The sequence below is a fragment of the Chaetodon trifascialis genome, chromosome 5, assembly GCF_039877785.1.
Source record: "Chaetodon trifascialis isolate fChaTrf1 chromosome 5, fChaTrf1.hap1, whole genome shotgun sequence".
NCBI lineage: Eukaryota > Metazoa > Chordata > Actinopteri > Chaetodontiformes > Chaetodontidae > Chaetodon > Chaetodon trifascialis.
The window spans coordinates 21,089,383-21,105,873 of NC_092060.1; the positions used below are offsets into that span (position 1 = coordinate 21,089,383).

General features: G+C 40.6%; 1 protein-coding gene across 1 annotated transcript; it reads right to left on the reverse strand.

Moving 5' to 3' along the window:
• Positions 1-92: 92 nt before the first annotated feature.
• Positions 93-15,451, reverse strand: xpnpep2 (X-prolyl aminopeptidase (aminopeptidase P) 2, membrane-bound). The gene is made up of 21 exons (XM_070962659.1): positions 15,281-15,451; positions 14,568-14,629; positions 14,124-14,234; positions 13,965-14,028; positions 13,175-13,279; positions 11,355-11,441; positions 11,045-11,188; positions 9,489-9,590; positions 8,549-8,630; positions 8,203-8,401; positions 6,856-6,945; positions 5,828-5,937; positions 5,543-5,620; positions 4,434-4,505; positions 4,275-4,335; positions 3,936-4,005; positions 3,650-3,754; positions 1,977-2,036; positions 1,755-1,831; positions 1,530-1,619; positions 93-584 (listed from the first exon to the last, which is right to left on the reverse strand). Exons 1-21 carry the CDS (start codon positions 15,327-15,329, stop codon positions 384-386), a joined length of 2,019 nt encoding a protein of 672 aa, XP_070818760.1. The 5' UTR covers positions 15,330-15,451; the 3' UTR covers positions 93-383.
• Positions 15,452-16,491: the final 1,040 nt, after the last annotated feature.

Below are 16,491 nucleotides of genomic sequence, written 5' to 3' on the forward strand. Positions count from 1 at the left end.
ACAAGTCAGTGGTGTTAAAGTCAAGTTTCAAGTCTTTTATGATGTTGCAAGTCAAAACAAGTCATTGGATTTATGACTCGAGTCCACACCTTAGTTTTAGTGTTACTTTAATAAAATAGAAATTATATCAGCTGGTCATAGAAATGTCCAGATTAAAAACCAGAAAGCGAGAACATCAAAAATCACACAAGATAATTTTTCAAAGTTTAAACACCACAACATCAGCCATTAAATCATTAAACAAATATATCCTTCAATTAAAAAAATGCTAAATTGCAGTGCATCCCTCAGTGTGGTATAGCTGCTCAATAGAGACTGCATAGGGGTAACGTTAGTGTGCAAGTCTGCAGTGAATGGAGTGAGTGCAAGAAAGATGAAGACGGTCAGATGATGCTCTGGAGGAGAGTGACGGCCAGAGCGAGGAGGGTCAGCGAGGAGGTACAGACAGAAGCAGACGATCCATTCGCTGGGAAGGGCTCTGTGTTTTTGAGCATCCACTCCTTCTCCTCATGCAGTCCCTGTTTGTCCAGCTCAGGACCCATCAGCCTCCGGATGGTCTCATAGTATTTATTCAGCCACTGAAGCTGTAGGGCGAGAACACCAGTCTCAATGAAAGTCATAAATGAGCCACTGCTGATATGAAAAAACAATTGTCTTTGTTTATTATTCCAAATAATGTGGATGGGCTTCATTTTAAAGTAAGAGTAAGCAGTAGATAATGCACACAAATAAACAGACTATATTGTAATACTTTATCCGCCTGGTCTAAAGTCAAAAACTGTGTTCCACAGGGATCAACTCTAAATCTGAAAAATAACTACAGTTATCAAGGACATTATTGAACTGAAAAGTACAATATTTCGCTTTAAAATGTGATGGAGTACAAGTATAAAATAGCATTAAGTGGACATACTCAAGTAAAGTACAAATACCTCACAATTGAACTTAAGTACCGTAGTTTTTACCACAAATCTAATTCTGTTATTGTTTTATTCACTATTCTTAATTCCCCAAACCTGTTGCATTAGAAATAAACTGAAGTGGGTCAAATTTTGCAGGGAAAGAAAAGTTAACATTTTGTAAACAAAGAGTTCTTTTTTTTACACAATGATGGTACAAAAAAAAAAAAAAGATCTTGTGTTTCCCCTGCAGATGAAAAGACACAAAACAGAGAAGTTGAATTCACACGTGGTTGTGTTTTTTCAAACGCTGTTTTGATCTCTGAGCTGCAGAGGATCTTGAGCTGGAGGTGTTTTGAGGGGATTTTGAGAGGAAACCAGTGCTCTTAAAGCAGGAAAACGAAAGACTCAGTTGATGTGAAACTCTCTTAAACGGAAAGGTATTTACAAATTAAAAGAGGAAACTGATCATGTCTTTGGGGAAGTAAACTTACATTATAGCTTGTTGCAAGGTATTTATTTAATGCTGGGTAAGCAATTTTTATTGCCTCCCATTTGAAGAAACATGATAGTGAACTTTTCAGTTTATTATGCAGTTATGTGATTATGCAGTTAAACACTGTTTCTCACCTGTTCTGAGGTGAGGATAGAGGTGTCAATCAGCTTTCTGTCATATGGAACCAGCGACACAGTGTCAAAAGTCAGGTAGTTATTACCATGCTGAGGGAAAGAAAAGTACGTTTACACATTTACAAAGAAATGACTTTGACAGTTCTTATATCATGTAATAAAAAAATCATTGACCTGATTCTAGATGATCAATAAATCTGTTTGAGTCCACCACTCTGTATCTACCTTTGTCTGTGCAGGTACAATCACAGCAATATCTTCGATCCGGATCCCAAAATCATTATCCTTGTAATATCCAGGTTCTTTAAGAAAATCATAATCAGTTTGGTCATGTTTGGTAACCTTTGAGCCATGAAATGCAAAGTTTGTTGTGTTTCATTTCCTTAAAATGATCATTATCTATATTGGATGTGAATTTCTATTGAAAGACAAAAAAAAAAATCTCACCTATAGATGTGAACATGCCGGACCTGAAGGGAATGTTGTTGGTCTGAAAACCAACTGGCCCTGCAAAACATTCCAATATTACATGATTAAATACAGATTGCAAACCTCTGTACACATCCATTTGAAGTTTTTGGATATATTTTGTGTGATTGTTATGACTGTTTTCAGTGACTTTCTCAGGCACTGATTGTATTTTATCTTTTTTATATGTTGAATTGTTGCTTTATTCAGTCAAAACAAAATGATTACGCATACAGTTAGAGCTGCAACAATTAGTCGATTAATCAGAAACTATTTAGATGATCTATTGATCACTGCAGTCGTTCTCTGATCACAGCTTCTCCACTGCGAGGATTTGCTGCTTCTCTCTGTTTTATATGATTGTGATCTGACTCTCAGACAAATCAAGACCTTTAAAGGTGTCACTTTGGGCTCTGTGAAACTGTGATGGACTTTATTCATTATTTCCTGATATTTTATAGGCTGAAGGGTTGATTGAGGAAACAATCTGCAGCTTAATCTGTAGTGTAATAACCCTTTGTTGCAGAAGGATTACAGGGGTCATCAGAGTGTAACAAACTAATATTGTCTGTTCAAGATTCAAGTAGCCGGTTTTCTCATCTGGGTGTCATCATTGCTCAGTATACGACTTTGACCAACATGTTACTAAACTCGTTCAGTCCTGATTTCAAAAATTAGATGTTCTACCAATCTTGAACTACTGATTCACACTTTCATTTTCCTCTCACCTTGATGATTGTAATTCCCGTCACACGTGTCTCAGTCAAGCTGCTCTAAACCATTTACTGTTAATTCAGATTACAGCTGCCAGACTGTACACTAGAACCAGCTGACAGTCCCACAACAGCCCTGTTCTTGCTTTCCTCCATCGGCTTTCTGTAAAATTCAGAATGAACTACCAGTTTCTGTTGATTGCATATACTGTAAGGCTCTGCATGGCCTCCCCTCCCCAGTTACATTTCTGATCTCCTCATACTGTATTCGACCTCTCCGATCCTTTTATCTCAGCCTTTCATCCATCCACCGTACCAGCTGCAAAACAAAAGGCGATCATGCCTTTGCTGTTTTAGCGCCAGCCCTCTGGAATCATCTTCAACCATCTGTCAGACTTGCTGAACACATTTTTATAGAGAACGGTTTTTATAAATGTCCACACTGGGCTTTGTTTTTGGTTATTTTTGTTGTCTGGTCTGTCTCTCACTGTGCTGTATTTTATATTGTGTTTTTTATTCATTTTTATCTTTCCATGTGTTTGAAGCACTTTGTAACTCTGTATTTTAAAATGTGTAATATAAATAAATCTTTACTTCCTTCCTTACTTTTCAGCTCCTTTTGTTCCAGGGTAGTTGGTCACGTTAGAAGTGATTGCTTTGCCAAATGAAATGTGTGCTCAAACATGCAAATTGGGTGCCATCTTATTAATTTTATCACTCCCACTTACTGTATTAGCACCACAGCGTAATGAAGTCAATTTTATGTAAAACAGCCTCTTGTGCATCGTAATCATGATGCTTTTAGACATCATGGATCACTGAAATCTGCCTTTGAATATTGTTTTACAAACTTCTGCTTTAAAATGTGCTTTTAGGGGTAATGAAAATGTCACTGTACTGAATAAAATTATCAGTTTGGAAAATAAAGAGAGAACATACACTCATGAACTCCAAAGTAGTTTCCAACACCATGACCTGTGCCGTGGCCATAGTTCAGGCCCAACTCCCACAATGCCCGGCGACCCAGCATCTCCATGTTTGCGCCTGTTGATAAAAAACCACACAAAGAGCTTGAATCAAACAGTGCTGCATATATATTATTGAAACACACAGAATGTTGGCAAATGGGGAAACGGAGGTCTCTAGTGGTGAAACTGTGAAAGGTCTCAGAGTAGAATAATTTGAAATCTCGCTTTAATCAAACATGAATGTTACTCATTCTCACCTCTGGTCCCTGACGGAAAGATGGTTCGAGATATCTCAATGCATCCCATCAGCACTCGAGTGAAGGCTTCCTGTAACGCAAGACGTGGTTAATGAGAGGGAAGCGCTATTTTTAAGGAGTATTGTGAATTATGTGGCAAATGTTGTGTGAAAGAACATTAGACTAGACTTAAGACTGAAATCGTAATGTCAAAAAAGAAAAATTCCAATGGTGCAAATTTTCCACAGCAGCAGAAAGATAAAGAAAAACTTCCCTGATTGACTGCCATGTGGATGATTGTGGAGAAAATGCAAATATCCCTTTAAACATTCACCCTTTCATTAATATATGTAGCCTTACCCTTTGCAGTGCTGTGGGCGTTCCCCAGTGAACAGTCCGAGTGATGTCAGTGGTCCCATCTCTGATAGTAGTGAGAGACAGGATGAGTCATTTCACATGCAAGTGATGTGAAGTGAAACTGGAGAGTCTGTAACATCTTACGAGTGTGTTTTTACTCACAGATACTGGCCACCAGAGTCCACCAGGTACATCTCATCAACTGACAACGTTCGGCATGTTTCTTTTGTTGGGCTGCAACACAGAAAAACAGGAAACGATAACAATCCTGCAGCTGCAGAGCTCTCAATCCACCGTACCAGTGGTTCTAAAGGCTAAGTCCAAGAACAACCAATAATTTACTTTCCTGCTGACCGGCATGCCTTACTGTACATGTAAGGCATTTTTTAAAAACGTTATTAGATAGAATCCATAGCATCTTATATAGTCACCAAATATTCCCTCATCTCAATGATTTTTGGCTTCCCTACCCGAGTCTGTGGGACTCAGCACCAAGCCCACTCATCCCTGCTGAAAATCTAACTCTTAAAGAGCTCACAAATATAAAGTTTCATTAAAAAAGACTCAGTAATTTCCAAAAACAGCTTGGAAGACACTGTAGTATTCATCAAGTGTTTTGCAAACAGGATTAATTAGTGTGGTTGTTGGAGACCACTTTCAACAGCAGATCAGCACACATTTGGTATGCTAGAGGGTGTTTATACAGCAGCACAATGCATGTGAGAATGACTCAAAAAATATACAAAGAGCAAACTGTTGTTTTTTTTGACTTTTCATAAGATTTATTGCCAATAAGAGAAATAGATCTAATAGCTTTCTTAACTAAATTATTATTTCCAGGCTTCTTTGGATAGTGACAGTTAAAGACAGAAGGAAAAGAGGGACTGAATGCAACGAGTGGCTGGAGCTGGACCTGAACCCTGGCTGCTGTGGTCAGGACTCTCTACCAGATGAGCTACCAGGGCAGCCGCTGAACCTTTTAAGTCTTTTTATCAATGTCCATATTTTTCTTATTGTTGGTGGACATGAATGCAATGATCGTCAGCAGCCGACTCTCCAGTCTCGGATGTTTGAGCATCCTTGAAACACAATTACAAGAAGAGGTAGAAAATCACTTTAAAACTTCTGGTATGCTGTGAAAAAGGTTCGGCAGTGATGTTTGGAGTCACATTCAAAAACATGCCTAGAGCTATACAGAAGTTCTTTAAGAAAGAAGAAATGAACACAGAAAAAGAAAAAGTAAGAGGAGGAAGCTCATGAATAAATCTTACCTGTAATGGGCAAGTGCAGCGTTGGGTCCGCTTGCAGAGATAGTCTCAAAGCTTGGGCCTCTGCTGTCTTTCTGTTTGCTGTAATGATGTTTATATTAGCTGTGAAAGCCAACTATGAAGTGAATGTAATATAACTACTGTAATATCTGCTGTCCTTTCAAATCAATCAACATTTCTGAGTTTGAAATTGTTACTTTACCGCACATTTTCCAGGCTCTTGAGCACTCGCATCTGACTTGGTTATCTCATTTCTCCTTCACCTTGAGTATTTACATGCACGCTCACCTGCGACGCTCATTGACGTATTCTGCAGCCGTCAGCTCGGTCTCTTTCCCCTGTGGCACTGCCTTCTCCAGCCACATCAGCAGCTGGATGACTGCGACCGCATCCCTCACCTACACAGAGCCACAACGACATACTGACCAGGAGAGCCTCAGCATCAATCACAACACAAAACACACAGGCTGACAATTTACATGACATTTTGCAAGGCCGTTCAGGCATCTTTGGACAGGGTAACAGATGCATCAGGGTGTGTGTTCACTGAAGTGTTGAAGCTCTCAATGAAAACGATTCGTAAATGTCCCACCAGTCAGTCAGATGGTGAAGACTGACTCATTCATTCCTGAAATGATAATGTCTCATCTTTTACAGGCTCATATCTGGTTTTGCAAATTCAGCTTCATAAATAACAAGAGTTTTCTTTAGAAGTTTGAGCTTCTGTGTGCTTGTGCACGGCGGTGTGCTTTTGTGTGTTCTGGCAATTTTGTTTTTGAGTCGTTCGTTGTCTTTCTGCGAGTTTACTCTGACGCCTGCAGACGGACTCCCTTCTTGCTGTCTCGAGTTTGAGATGACAAGAAAGAGCCCGGAGCAGGAGAAGTTGATAGATTATATACAATACATTGTCTTTGTAGGCAGGATGACTTTGTTCTATCATCAGAACAATGTCAGGACACAAGGCTCACTTAATCAGTGCATAATAACATACTGTACGTGGTTACATGGTCATCAGATTGACACACACACACACACACACACACACACACACACACACACACACACACACACACACACACACACACACACACACACACACACACACACCCCAATCATATGACATGGTTATTCATTTGTCTTTAAGACAGTGAATACTTATGATTGAGTAAAAGAGAAGATGAATAATAAGAATTCCCATTACATTCCCCCATTTGAGCATATTACACTCACAAATTAACATTAATCAAACTAAATTAATCATTAAAACCCACAATTTATGAAAACTAAAAAAATAAAGTAAATAAAGTATGACATACGTGAGCATCCCTCAAGATTCGCTGCTCAGTCTCATCTTTCACTGCTTTAGTCGTCAGCACAGGGGAGTAAGAGCTTGTCAGCAGCTTGTCCTATATGATGCAACAAAAAATAAGAAGTTACTGGAAACTGTGATTCTATGAAAAATGTCTGCATAGCTTAGTGATCTACAAAAACACGGCCTTGTCCTGTTAATTCATTCACAAATGGACTCTCTGGCTGCTTGGGGGCAGCGAAACAAGCTGTAAACACAACACTGACATAGCATCACTCTATGAAGTTCTACAGTGAATGTGTCAGCAAACAGTTTACACATCCAGCAGACACAGAGAAACACTGGCATTCATTTGAAATGGTGTGGTGTCTAATATTCACTCTCCTTCAAGTACTGTTTTTGGTGTCCACCAGCCCCTGAGGGAAATATCTGTCTCTTTAGCTGCTAAATGCTCCACTATGTTCACCACCAGTGTGTTTCAGCTGTTTATTGCTGAACAGGTGGAGGACAGTAAGCTGAAAACAGCTTGTTAGACTGTCCTTAGTATTACAGAACAAAAACATGTGGGTGGGTTTTGTTACTAGATGGATTTAAATCAGATCATTAACATGCGAGTGGATCTCTCAAAAGTGGGCGAAAGCTCACAGAGCTGACGAGAGGTATGAGGCTGCAGAGGACTGTTGGCCTCCACACACACCTCCCACACCTACGTTATTGGACCAGGAGGAGAGGAGTAAGAGATGAATGAACAAGTCAGACCTCAACCTCATTCTTTGTTTTCACAGGTTAAGCAGATGAAATCCACGCACACACCTCTTATTGTATATTGCTCTGCTAGCTCCCCACACTAGCTACCAGGCAAGTGTGGTTTTACAGTATATGATGGGTGGGGTTAGTCAGTCGCCCTTACCGACGCTTGAGATCAGTCATATTTTGACACATATTTAGAGTTTAACAAGAGATAAATGAACACTTAACACAGGAACACAAGATCAGAACTTGTAAAAAGCACTTCTGATTTCATTTTGTGTTAAAATGGCTGAAACGCTCTGCAGTGCTGTGGAGAACCGGTGATAGCTTTGTGGGTTCTTCAGCACGAGTGACCTCTTTCACATTACACAATGTCGTTTGATCCCTTGTTTATATAAAAATATTGATTAGTGCATCTTTAAAAACTTGGATTCTTTCTACAACACACGTCAGAAATATTTATCTCAGAAGCAGCCAACAAGTGGTGACTCACTACAGCTGCCTTCATGCTAAAAGTAAAGTACAGCCATACAAACAGATTATTATGTACACAGCGCATTTCATTTAAAATTTAAAAATCATAACAATAACAAAATATGCATACCTCTGTAATGAGCTCATAAAGTGCGTAGTTTGTGTACTCTGTGCCGATCCACACTTTAATTCCAGGCCGGGCTACGTACTTCTTCACTTCATCTACGACAGTGTCGTAGCTTTTCAGCTGCACACAGAGTGGCCCATCACAGGAGCTGTTCAGGTACGCCCTCAGATCATCTGGCACTCTCTCCATGTGGACAAAGAGCCTGGGCGGTGTGGAAGAAGGGACGGTACAAGAAGTGGTTTATAGAGGACAATGCTTATTTCCCAGGTTTATGTGATTGGATTAGCAAGAACAGAGACATAAGAAATGAATCCCACGAGTTTGCACATGTAATCCCTGATGGACTCACCAGATCTCATCCATTGTGAGAAGTGTGTAGGAGTAGAAGAAGGGATTGTAAGGAATGTCATTGCCTCGCAGATTAAACAGCCCTAGAAATAAAAAACACACACCACCCCTGACTGTCAGCGGCTAGCACATTCATTTACAGCATCTGCTGGATCCACCTGAGCTAAGACTGCTGTTTACATCTAATGTTTGTGTCGGACGTACGTGACTTTTTCTGTGTTGGTGTCGGTGAAACCAGACTCACTAAATCTGAAATCAGAAACCAGGAAAGGTCTGAAGCCCAGCAGTCCTCTTGTATGGATTGATTGGCTTTCGAATAAACAACCGCTTGCTGGCAAAGTGCAGAGCTGAACGTCCAGTGTTCATACAGGAAATCAAATTAGGTAAACAACATGATTTGTGCTGATAAATACGATGGGATTCTAAACTCCAGACGATTCTAAGTAACTATCAACCTTTATTTGAAAGTGTTTAACTCTGTCTTTGTATGTTGAAAAGAGTTTTTTTTTTAAAGTGTGTCATCTGTTTGCTGTTTTGTCATGCAAAAATCTATTTACCGCATTTCTGTCATAATCCTGTCATAATCCTTCACATCAGACTGCAACACCTCAGGCTACAGCTCTATCCTGAAAGCCTTGGCTGTATTTGTGCTTTGTTGGTCTCTATTATTTTATTTTGCTGCAGACTGTATTTCCAGAGATAGCACATGCGAACTATTACGGGCCCTGCAGCCAAATGAGAATCAAAGAGTAAATAAACCCTCTGTGATTACTTTTTTAGCCATTTTGAGCATTTTATACTTTGCACTTCTTGTTTAAGAAAACTGTATCTGTCTTAGTATTTTATCTGAAACCAATATTAATGTTCATTTTTCCAAATCAGCAACATGATTTTTTGAAACATGTGTGAACAGGTTCATGGACAATGTTTGGTTTACTTACAGGCTGTTTCATCCAGAGCTGACAGCAGGAGAGCTGTTGGTTCATATGGATTGTCCCTGATCTGACTCCGTATGTGGTCCACCTTCATCTGCCAGGACCTCTCTGCAAACACACACATTTTACATCTATTTGCATCCACATGGCAATAAACACTGTGTTCTTGCTATCGTTACCATAATTCGTATCAAACATGTGTTCATTTTAATTTTTTTTTTGGCCATTAGGGGGCAGTGCAGCAGAGAGAGAGAAGCATCATCAATCATCACCAGCTAGTTATTCTAATTTTTGCTCTGTTTTGGTCTCCACCAACTCTTGAGGGAAATATTTGGCTCTTAAGCTGCTGAGGTTCCACTGTGTTCGCCAGCAAGTTGTGTCTGTCTGGTGCTGAGCAGTGTACAGTGGGTTTATTGGAGTGTTTTTTTTTTAGAAAACAAAGTCAAAGAGAGATGTGAGAGTGAAACAAAACAGAAGTGGTTGTTTAGCTGAAAGACGCTGAATTGCTCCTTAGAGCTGATGGAGACCGCGGAGTCAGGTAATAACTTTAAGGTAATAACTCTGTGAGTTTGTCACTAAGAGCAACAGCTTTCACATTACACACAGTTATTTTACCTGTCTCAGCTTTTAAAAATTTCTCTTCCAACCTCCACAAGCACATTGAATTAGCTGACACATATTGTCGGTGAAAATGCAGCTGCTGTTAGGGTTAAGGTTAATGCCATTAACCATCTTGAAGCTCGCGGCCTGTTGGCTTGAAAACAGTTACCTTGACGTAACACCAGCTTAAATGTTAGCTTTACTTTAGGTTTCATAAGTTTTAACAAGTGCTCTTTTTTTCATTGTTTTGTTCTGCACACCTCAATAAATATTCAAATGGAAAGTAATGTGTACTTTTGTGTAATTTATAAACCAAACACTTTTTTTTTACTTTTGTTTGAGCAGGTTTCTAAACTAGAACTTTAACCTAAGTCTTTTTTTATGGGAGTAATTGTATGTGAGATTTTCAGTGCTCTACCCACCACTGCCAATTATTCACATAAAATATTGATTAGTACCTTTTGTAAATGTGATGCTTCCTACTTAGTGCAGAGACACATCAGTGCTTTTCCACTAACTTGTCATTCTGCATCACTTTATGGACATGCACTCAGACTGCCAAATATGACTATGAGACAGCATTTATAAAAGACTTCGAACACTGTATGGGATGTTTTTCTCCAGATTGCAGTCAAATGCATACAGATCATTAGGTTTATGATGCCCTCCATTTTTTTTTCCATTTGTCTGTTCTCTGACCATAAAGACCAATAAGGCCCATGGGAGTGCAGACAATTTCCTTTTCCTTAGGCTTTTCCAGTCTCTTAAAGTTAGTGTTTGATCAGCCAGCCAGCCATAAAAACATGAACAGGCTGTTTATGGCTGTGTTTGCGGAGCCGTTTATTGCTGTCTGTTTGCAGGTATTTATCAGGATGTAGGTAAAGCACACCGTACAGGCAGACGAGCAGACTGCAGTGCATGTGTGTGCAGGACAGACACAAACACACATGTGAGGAACCCACGTATGACTCTGCTGGGCAGGTGGGTGAGACTGTCAGGCGGGATGGGCGGTCTTTCCTTCCACACTTGGTCGACCAGGTTGGCAGGGATGGACTTGAGGCTGCGATTGCTCGAATCCAGATTGATGCTGTAGCTGTCCTGCGTTTCTAATGGAGGAAATTGCAGATGATTACACACACTGAAGCGAATCAATCACAAGTAAACAGTCTGCATGGCGTCTGGAGGCTCCATCAATAATTTTCCATCTAGTTGGGCAAGCAGTTTATTGATGTTAACCTGGACTGACAGGAGGGATGGAGAACAGGGACTTACCGAGGGAGAAGAGGAAGGGATCAAAGCCGATCTCGCCGCCTGGTGGAACCTCAGAGATGAGCCACTCTGCTATACTGCTGATGGACACTGGAGAACATCACACATGACACACTGTGGTCACATTATCTTTGACTTTACAGGATGTGACAGTAAGTAAATCCAGTTGGAAACCTGTGGGGAAAACTTGGTGCATCATTGTAATATGCAAAATGTTTGTTTCTGCAAATTAGATCTGTATAAAAATCAAATTAGAACAAACTGCTTTGTCTTAAAATGTGGAATATTAAGCACATCAGCTTCACTGAACTACAAGAAAAAACTGTTTTATCAATGTAATTATAATGTAATTCCAATAACATAAGCAGTTTTTGATTCAACTAATCACAATGTGAAGGTTTCAAGGTGCAATAAGAAACCTTTTATATTGTCTTAGGGCAATAAGATACATGCAAAGATATAAATGATGATATTTACAAGCAGCTAAAGGTCACTTTGTTTTCTGTAGTCTGTTACAAGATGGTACAAATGAGTGACAGAGAATGTTTGATAAGATAATAAAATAACTAATGTTGCGTAAATGTTACAGTGATGAATGTACATGATACCTCATCGTATAAAGTAAATTAAACGTGGTGTGTGATACGTTGTGTAATCACTGTAAAGGCTAAAGTTGTGTCAGAGCTCAGATCTCACTGCAGTGCGACTTAAAGAATAAGGAGGCTGTTATTCTTTGTATTTGTTATTGTTCACAAATCCCATGACAAGACCAAAACCAACAATGTGTTAGTTCATCTCTCAATACCTTGACTCTGCTACCCTGTCTGTGCCACTCAGCCTCATTTGTTCCCACTGCATGTCTAAATCTTTAAAAAATGGTCAAAAATATACATTTTAACTTCTTAAAGGGGCTACATAATTTCCTAACATAGCTGGGCACTGTGGTTTTTAGCAAATATCAATCAAACACAGGTAAAAAGTGCACTGAATGAGTGAGTATTTACGGCAGCTGGACAGCATATATGGGATCGACTCAGAATAAACTACAGTGGCGTTGTTCATAATGAATCGTAATGAAGGAACATGTGCAGCTGTGTGGATCATTTTTGTCTTTTTGGAAAACAGTGGAGTTCTACGGCACAGAAGAATAAGACCTGGCAGACTTCATCAACACATGATACATGATACTGACATCGTTTCATTGTTGAATTTGGTCTTTTGAGGAGATTTCTTGACAGTTAGAAAAACATGGATTTTCAAAAACTGCTAAACATGCTGGTCATTTGTAAAAGGCTAAAGGTGCAGCCAGGATGTCCAACAGTATCCCACCACACAGCCAGAATGCTAAAGCTAAAGTGAATCCTGCTGGCTCATTTAAAAATCATCGTGGTGCCGTGGCCTCGGGGGTTAAGGGACCAGCCAACCACGAACCGCATCATCACCACTTCATGTCAAGCAAGGGGCCGCTGTCCCCAACACCACCCATTTATCTCTCCCCTCCTTCCTGTCATGCCTCTACTGCAGCATATGTTTTGCAGCTCCCTTTATCATGATGATAGGCCTCACTATAAGCCATAAATTGTGAGGTGCCCAACAACAAAAGCTGCTATGTATTATTGATGTCAACATGATACGTTCAGTGTTAGAAGTGCTACCTTGCTTTAGTTTGTTCGTGAGCTGTTTTTATCATGTAAATCCTGTAATTATAGGTGCAGCATTTGTCAGGATATTTCTAGACTGGATCATCAAAACCACAACCATTTGATTGGAATCCACGTGTCCTGTGTTGTCATGACACATAATCACAATATGATCACCCCTACCATCTTTTTCCAGCTCCCAGTTGCAGTCCATCTGTCTCTCAGCTTGAACCCAGTAGCGGCTGTCTGTCCACAGAGCGGCCTTGGTCTGAGTAACTACGGCAGTGCCTGGGGAGAGGCAGGACAGCTGCTGTGTTATGGAGAGGCAGCGGTGCCAGTGAATTACAAACAACTATAAATGTCAGAGTTGACTGAGAACAATGCGTGATGGGCCAGCTAATCTTGAAAAATGTATGTATGCGTGTGTTGAGGAACAGGAAGGTTAAGAAGAAAGCAACCCAGTGATGTGTGGTGGATATATAATCAGGGCTTGCATTGCTATTCCACTGTTGTACCCTCACATGAGACACTTAAGTAGCAACAGCTGAGTAGATCCCTGAATGTGAACTTGTTTCTTAATGGAGGCTCAGAAAATGTGACTTTTCTTTATAGAGTTTGGCACAGGTTCGACCTGGTGGAAACAGCACTTTACTGAAATGCCATCTGTCTTCTTATCCTTTCATCTGCACGACAGAAATATGTCTGATCGTTAATTCTGTTCCGTATCGCCGTTGCGTGAAAACAGATCTCGTGATTTAATGGTCAAGTTGCTCTGCGAAGGAGAATGGTGATGAATGAGAGGATGCAATGATGCAGTGAGTGAAAGCGATGAAACTAAATGAACGAGGAGCAGGCTGCATGGGGAGGATGTGGGATGGAAGTAGAGGAGATGCATGACAGCGGCACTCAGACGTGGGGAGTTGAGTCATTGGGAGGAGGATGGAGAAGACGGGGAGCCAGAAAAAGATTCTACCTGCTGAGCCTGTAAAGCCGGTCATGAAGGCCACCCTGGCATCACGTGGTGCGATATACTCACTCTGACAGAGAAACAGAATAGGTTAGCATCTCACACACACATATACACACGAGGTTTAAAGATAGATGAATTAATTTTGATAGACAGGAGATGTACCAGGTGAGCGTCGGTGCCAGGGATAATGTAGGCAGAGATATTCAGGGGAAGCATTCGCTCTCGTAACTCCTGCAGCCGGAGAGCTGTATTTACTGCTGTGCTGGGGAGGTGCTGTAACACACACACACACACACACACATACACACACACACACACACACACACAAAGGGAGAGAGAGACAGACAGATAGTGTGAAAAGCTGTCGGATTTAATTAAAACTTGAAGAGCTGCTGATTCATCCCTTTCTCTATCTCCCACTGCAATCATTAACTGCAGTGCATGTGCAGTAATCATTAACTGTACCTGCATAACACTCGTGTAACATGTTTCAAGCGATTTCTTTGACTTCTGTAAATTTCATGACTTAACTTTTAATAATAAAATAATAAAAAATAAATAAACTTAAATAACAGAACAGTGCTTCCATTCACTGACTGATCTTACCGGTGGGGACAGAGAGCAGTTCCTCTCAGTCATCTCGAATGCAACAGCACCGATACTGTGTCCTGAAATGAAAGCGCACGGTGACAAGAGACCTTGGAAAGAGAGACACTCGGAAGTGACCGGGTTGAGCTATGTAAGCACAATTTCAGGTCAGCATGCAGCTCTTTTTTTGGCAACTTATTATGTTGAATCTTTTCAGACACAGTGACCGTCAGGCAATCGGTGGAATCAATGCAACTCAAAGCTCAGGACAAAAACTCAGTCAAAGCAAAGGACACCGGACGAGCTCACAGACAGAACAATGATATCAATCACAGTAATGACAACATGTCCAATAAGAGCAATGCAATCAGTCAAGACAGTGTAGTTCACTCATGTTCATGTTCAGAGATGAGACAGAGCTGTTTCCTTCTTCTAAGGCTGATTTTATGCAAAGAAATCCTGATGAGCAAACCAACAGGCTCAGAAAGAGCAGATGGCAATTTCTTCTGTGCAAGCTCGGAGTGTTTTTACTCCGTGATGTCATCAAACTTACTGCATATAACAGCAAACCGTTAAATCTGTTGTTACATTTTATACCACAGCAAAGTTCCTGTCATCATCGGAAACAAACAGAAGCATTGATCATCACAGCCGCCCGGTGAAAGTCTTCACACAGAGTACAGACTGCACACTTACAGGAAGATCAGTGAGGATAAAAAAGAACTTTTTACCTGTTAGTGCCGCCAAAGACAGAGCCAACAACCAGCCAAAGGAAGGCATCTCGGCACTGCGAGCCCGTCACCAACAGATCCACACACAGAGTGGCTACAAAGCAGGTGCTCCGATGTGCATGCGGCGTATGTGAGAAAGTGTGTGTGGGTGTCTGGTGAGAAATTGCATGTGGGTGTCTGCATGACTGTCCTCTCTCTCTATCTCTCTCCCTCTCTCTTCCTATCTCTCTCTCTCCTCCTCCTCTGCCACCGCTCACTATCTCCTCTCCCTACAGTCCTCTGATAGGAATCACGTGCAGTGGCTTTGGGGTACATTGGAGGCGGCTGTTGCTTCTCAGAAACCTTTCTTTTGCTTCTTGACCTTAAATACAGTGTGGTATGCCACAATGACCACCCACCTGTTTTCCCCCATGCATCTCACTTAGTTGCGCAATGTTTTTCATTGCATCATGATGCAACTCTGAGGCCGAGGGTTTGGAATTCCCACTAAGATGCACCGTCATGTAGCACATGTGTTTTCGATCAAATAAAAGCACGCTGCTTTGATCTTAATTATTCGTACCAATAAGATGCGTAATGTCAGCGCTGCAGCCAAAAAAAGAGGCATTATGCTGAACCACATGGACAAGCACTTATCTGTTGACATGTAGATGGAGATTTTCATGTTTGTGAATTTTCATGTTTTACACATGAATGCATGTACGAGTATCTGTGTCTGCAGATCCACACATTATAGGCAAGCCTTTGTAATCCTGCAGAGATTTCCATGAACAATGTTCGTGCTTTGGGTATTTTTAAATCCTTGTACACAAGCCAAGTGTATAATGCCACTTAGCTAAAACAAGGAGGAGGAAAGAGGAGGGGGGAGCGTGTACGACCAGGAGATTTATCACAGCAGCAATATATTAGTATTCAAACATCTTTGTGTGTCTTATTTTACTGGAATTTGCTTGATGTCATTTTACTCTGGCTCGGTTAAACAGACATTTAGGCTAATATCATTATTTGTTTTTGAGTTTGTTGAGAGTTCGCTACAGAGCAAGGCAAGCTGTTTTCTCCTGCTTCCACTCAGCTAAGCTAACCATCTGATGGCTGTAGCTTCCATTTACATACAGACACAAGAATGGTGTCAATCTGCTCAGTTAATTATTCCTTTAATGCTTTTGATAAGTTTTTACATGTGCTTTGTTGGTGTCTACTTCGCTGCCTTC

What these genes read in the sequence shown, in the direction of transcription:
- xpnpep2 (XM_070962659.1), bottom strand. Translation starts at nt 15,329, where the DNA reads ATGCCTTCCTTTGGCTGGTTGTTGGCTCTGTCTTTGGCGGCACTAACA. An exon ending in CGGCATGTTCACATCTATAG is followed by an intron (nt 1,832 to 1,976) that starts GTGAGATTTTTT and finishes ATTTTCTTAAAG; the next exon opens with AACCTGGATATTACAAGGAT. An exon ending in CTATCCTCACCTCAGAACAG is followed by an intron (nt 585 to 1,529) that starts GTGAGAAACAGT and finishes CTCGCCCTACAG; the next exon opens with CTTCAGTGGCTGAATAAATA.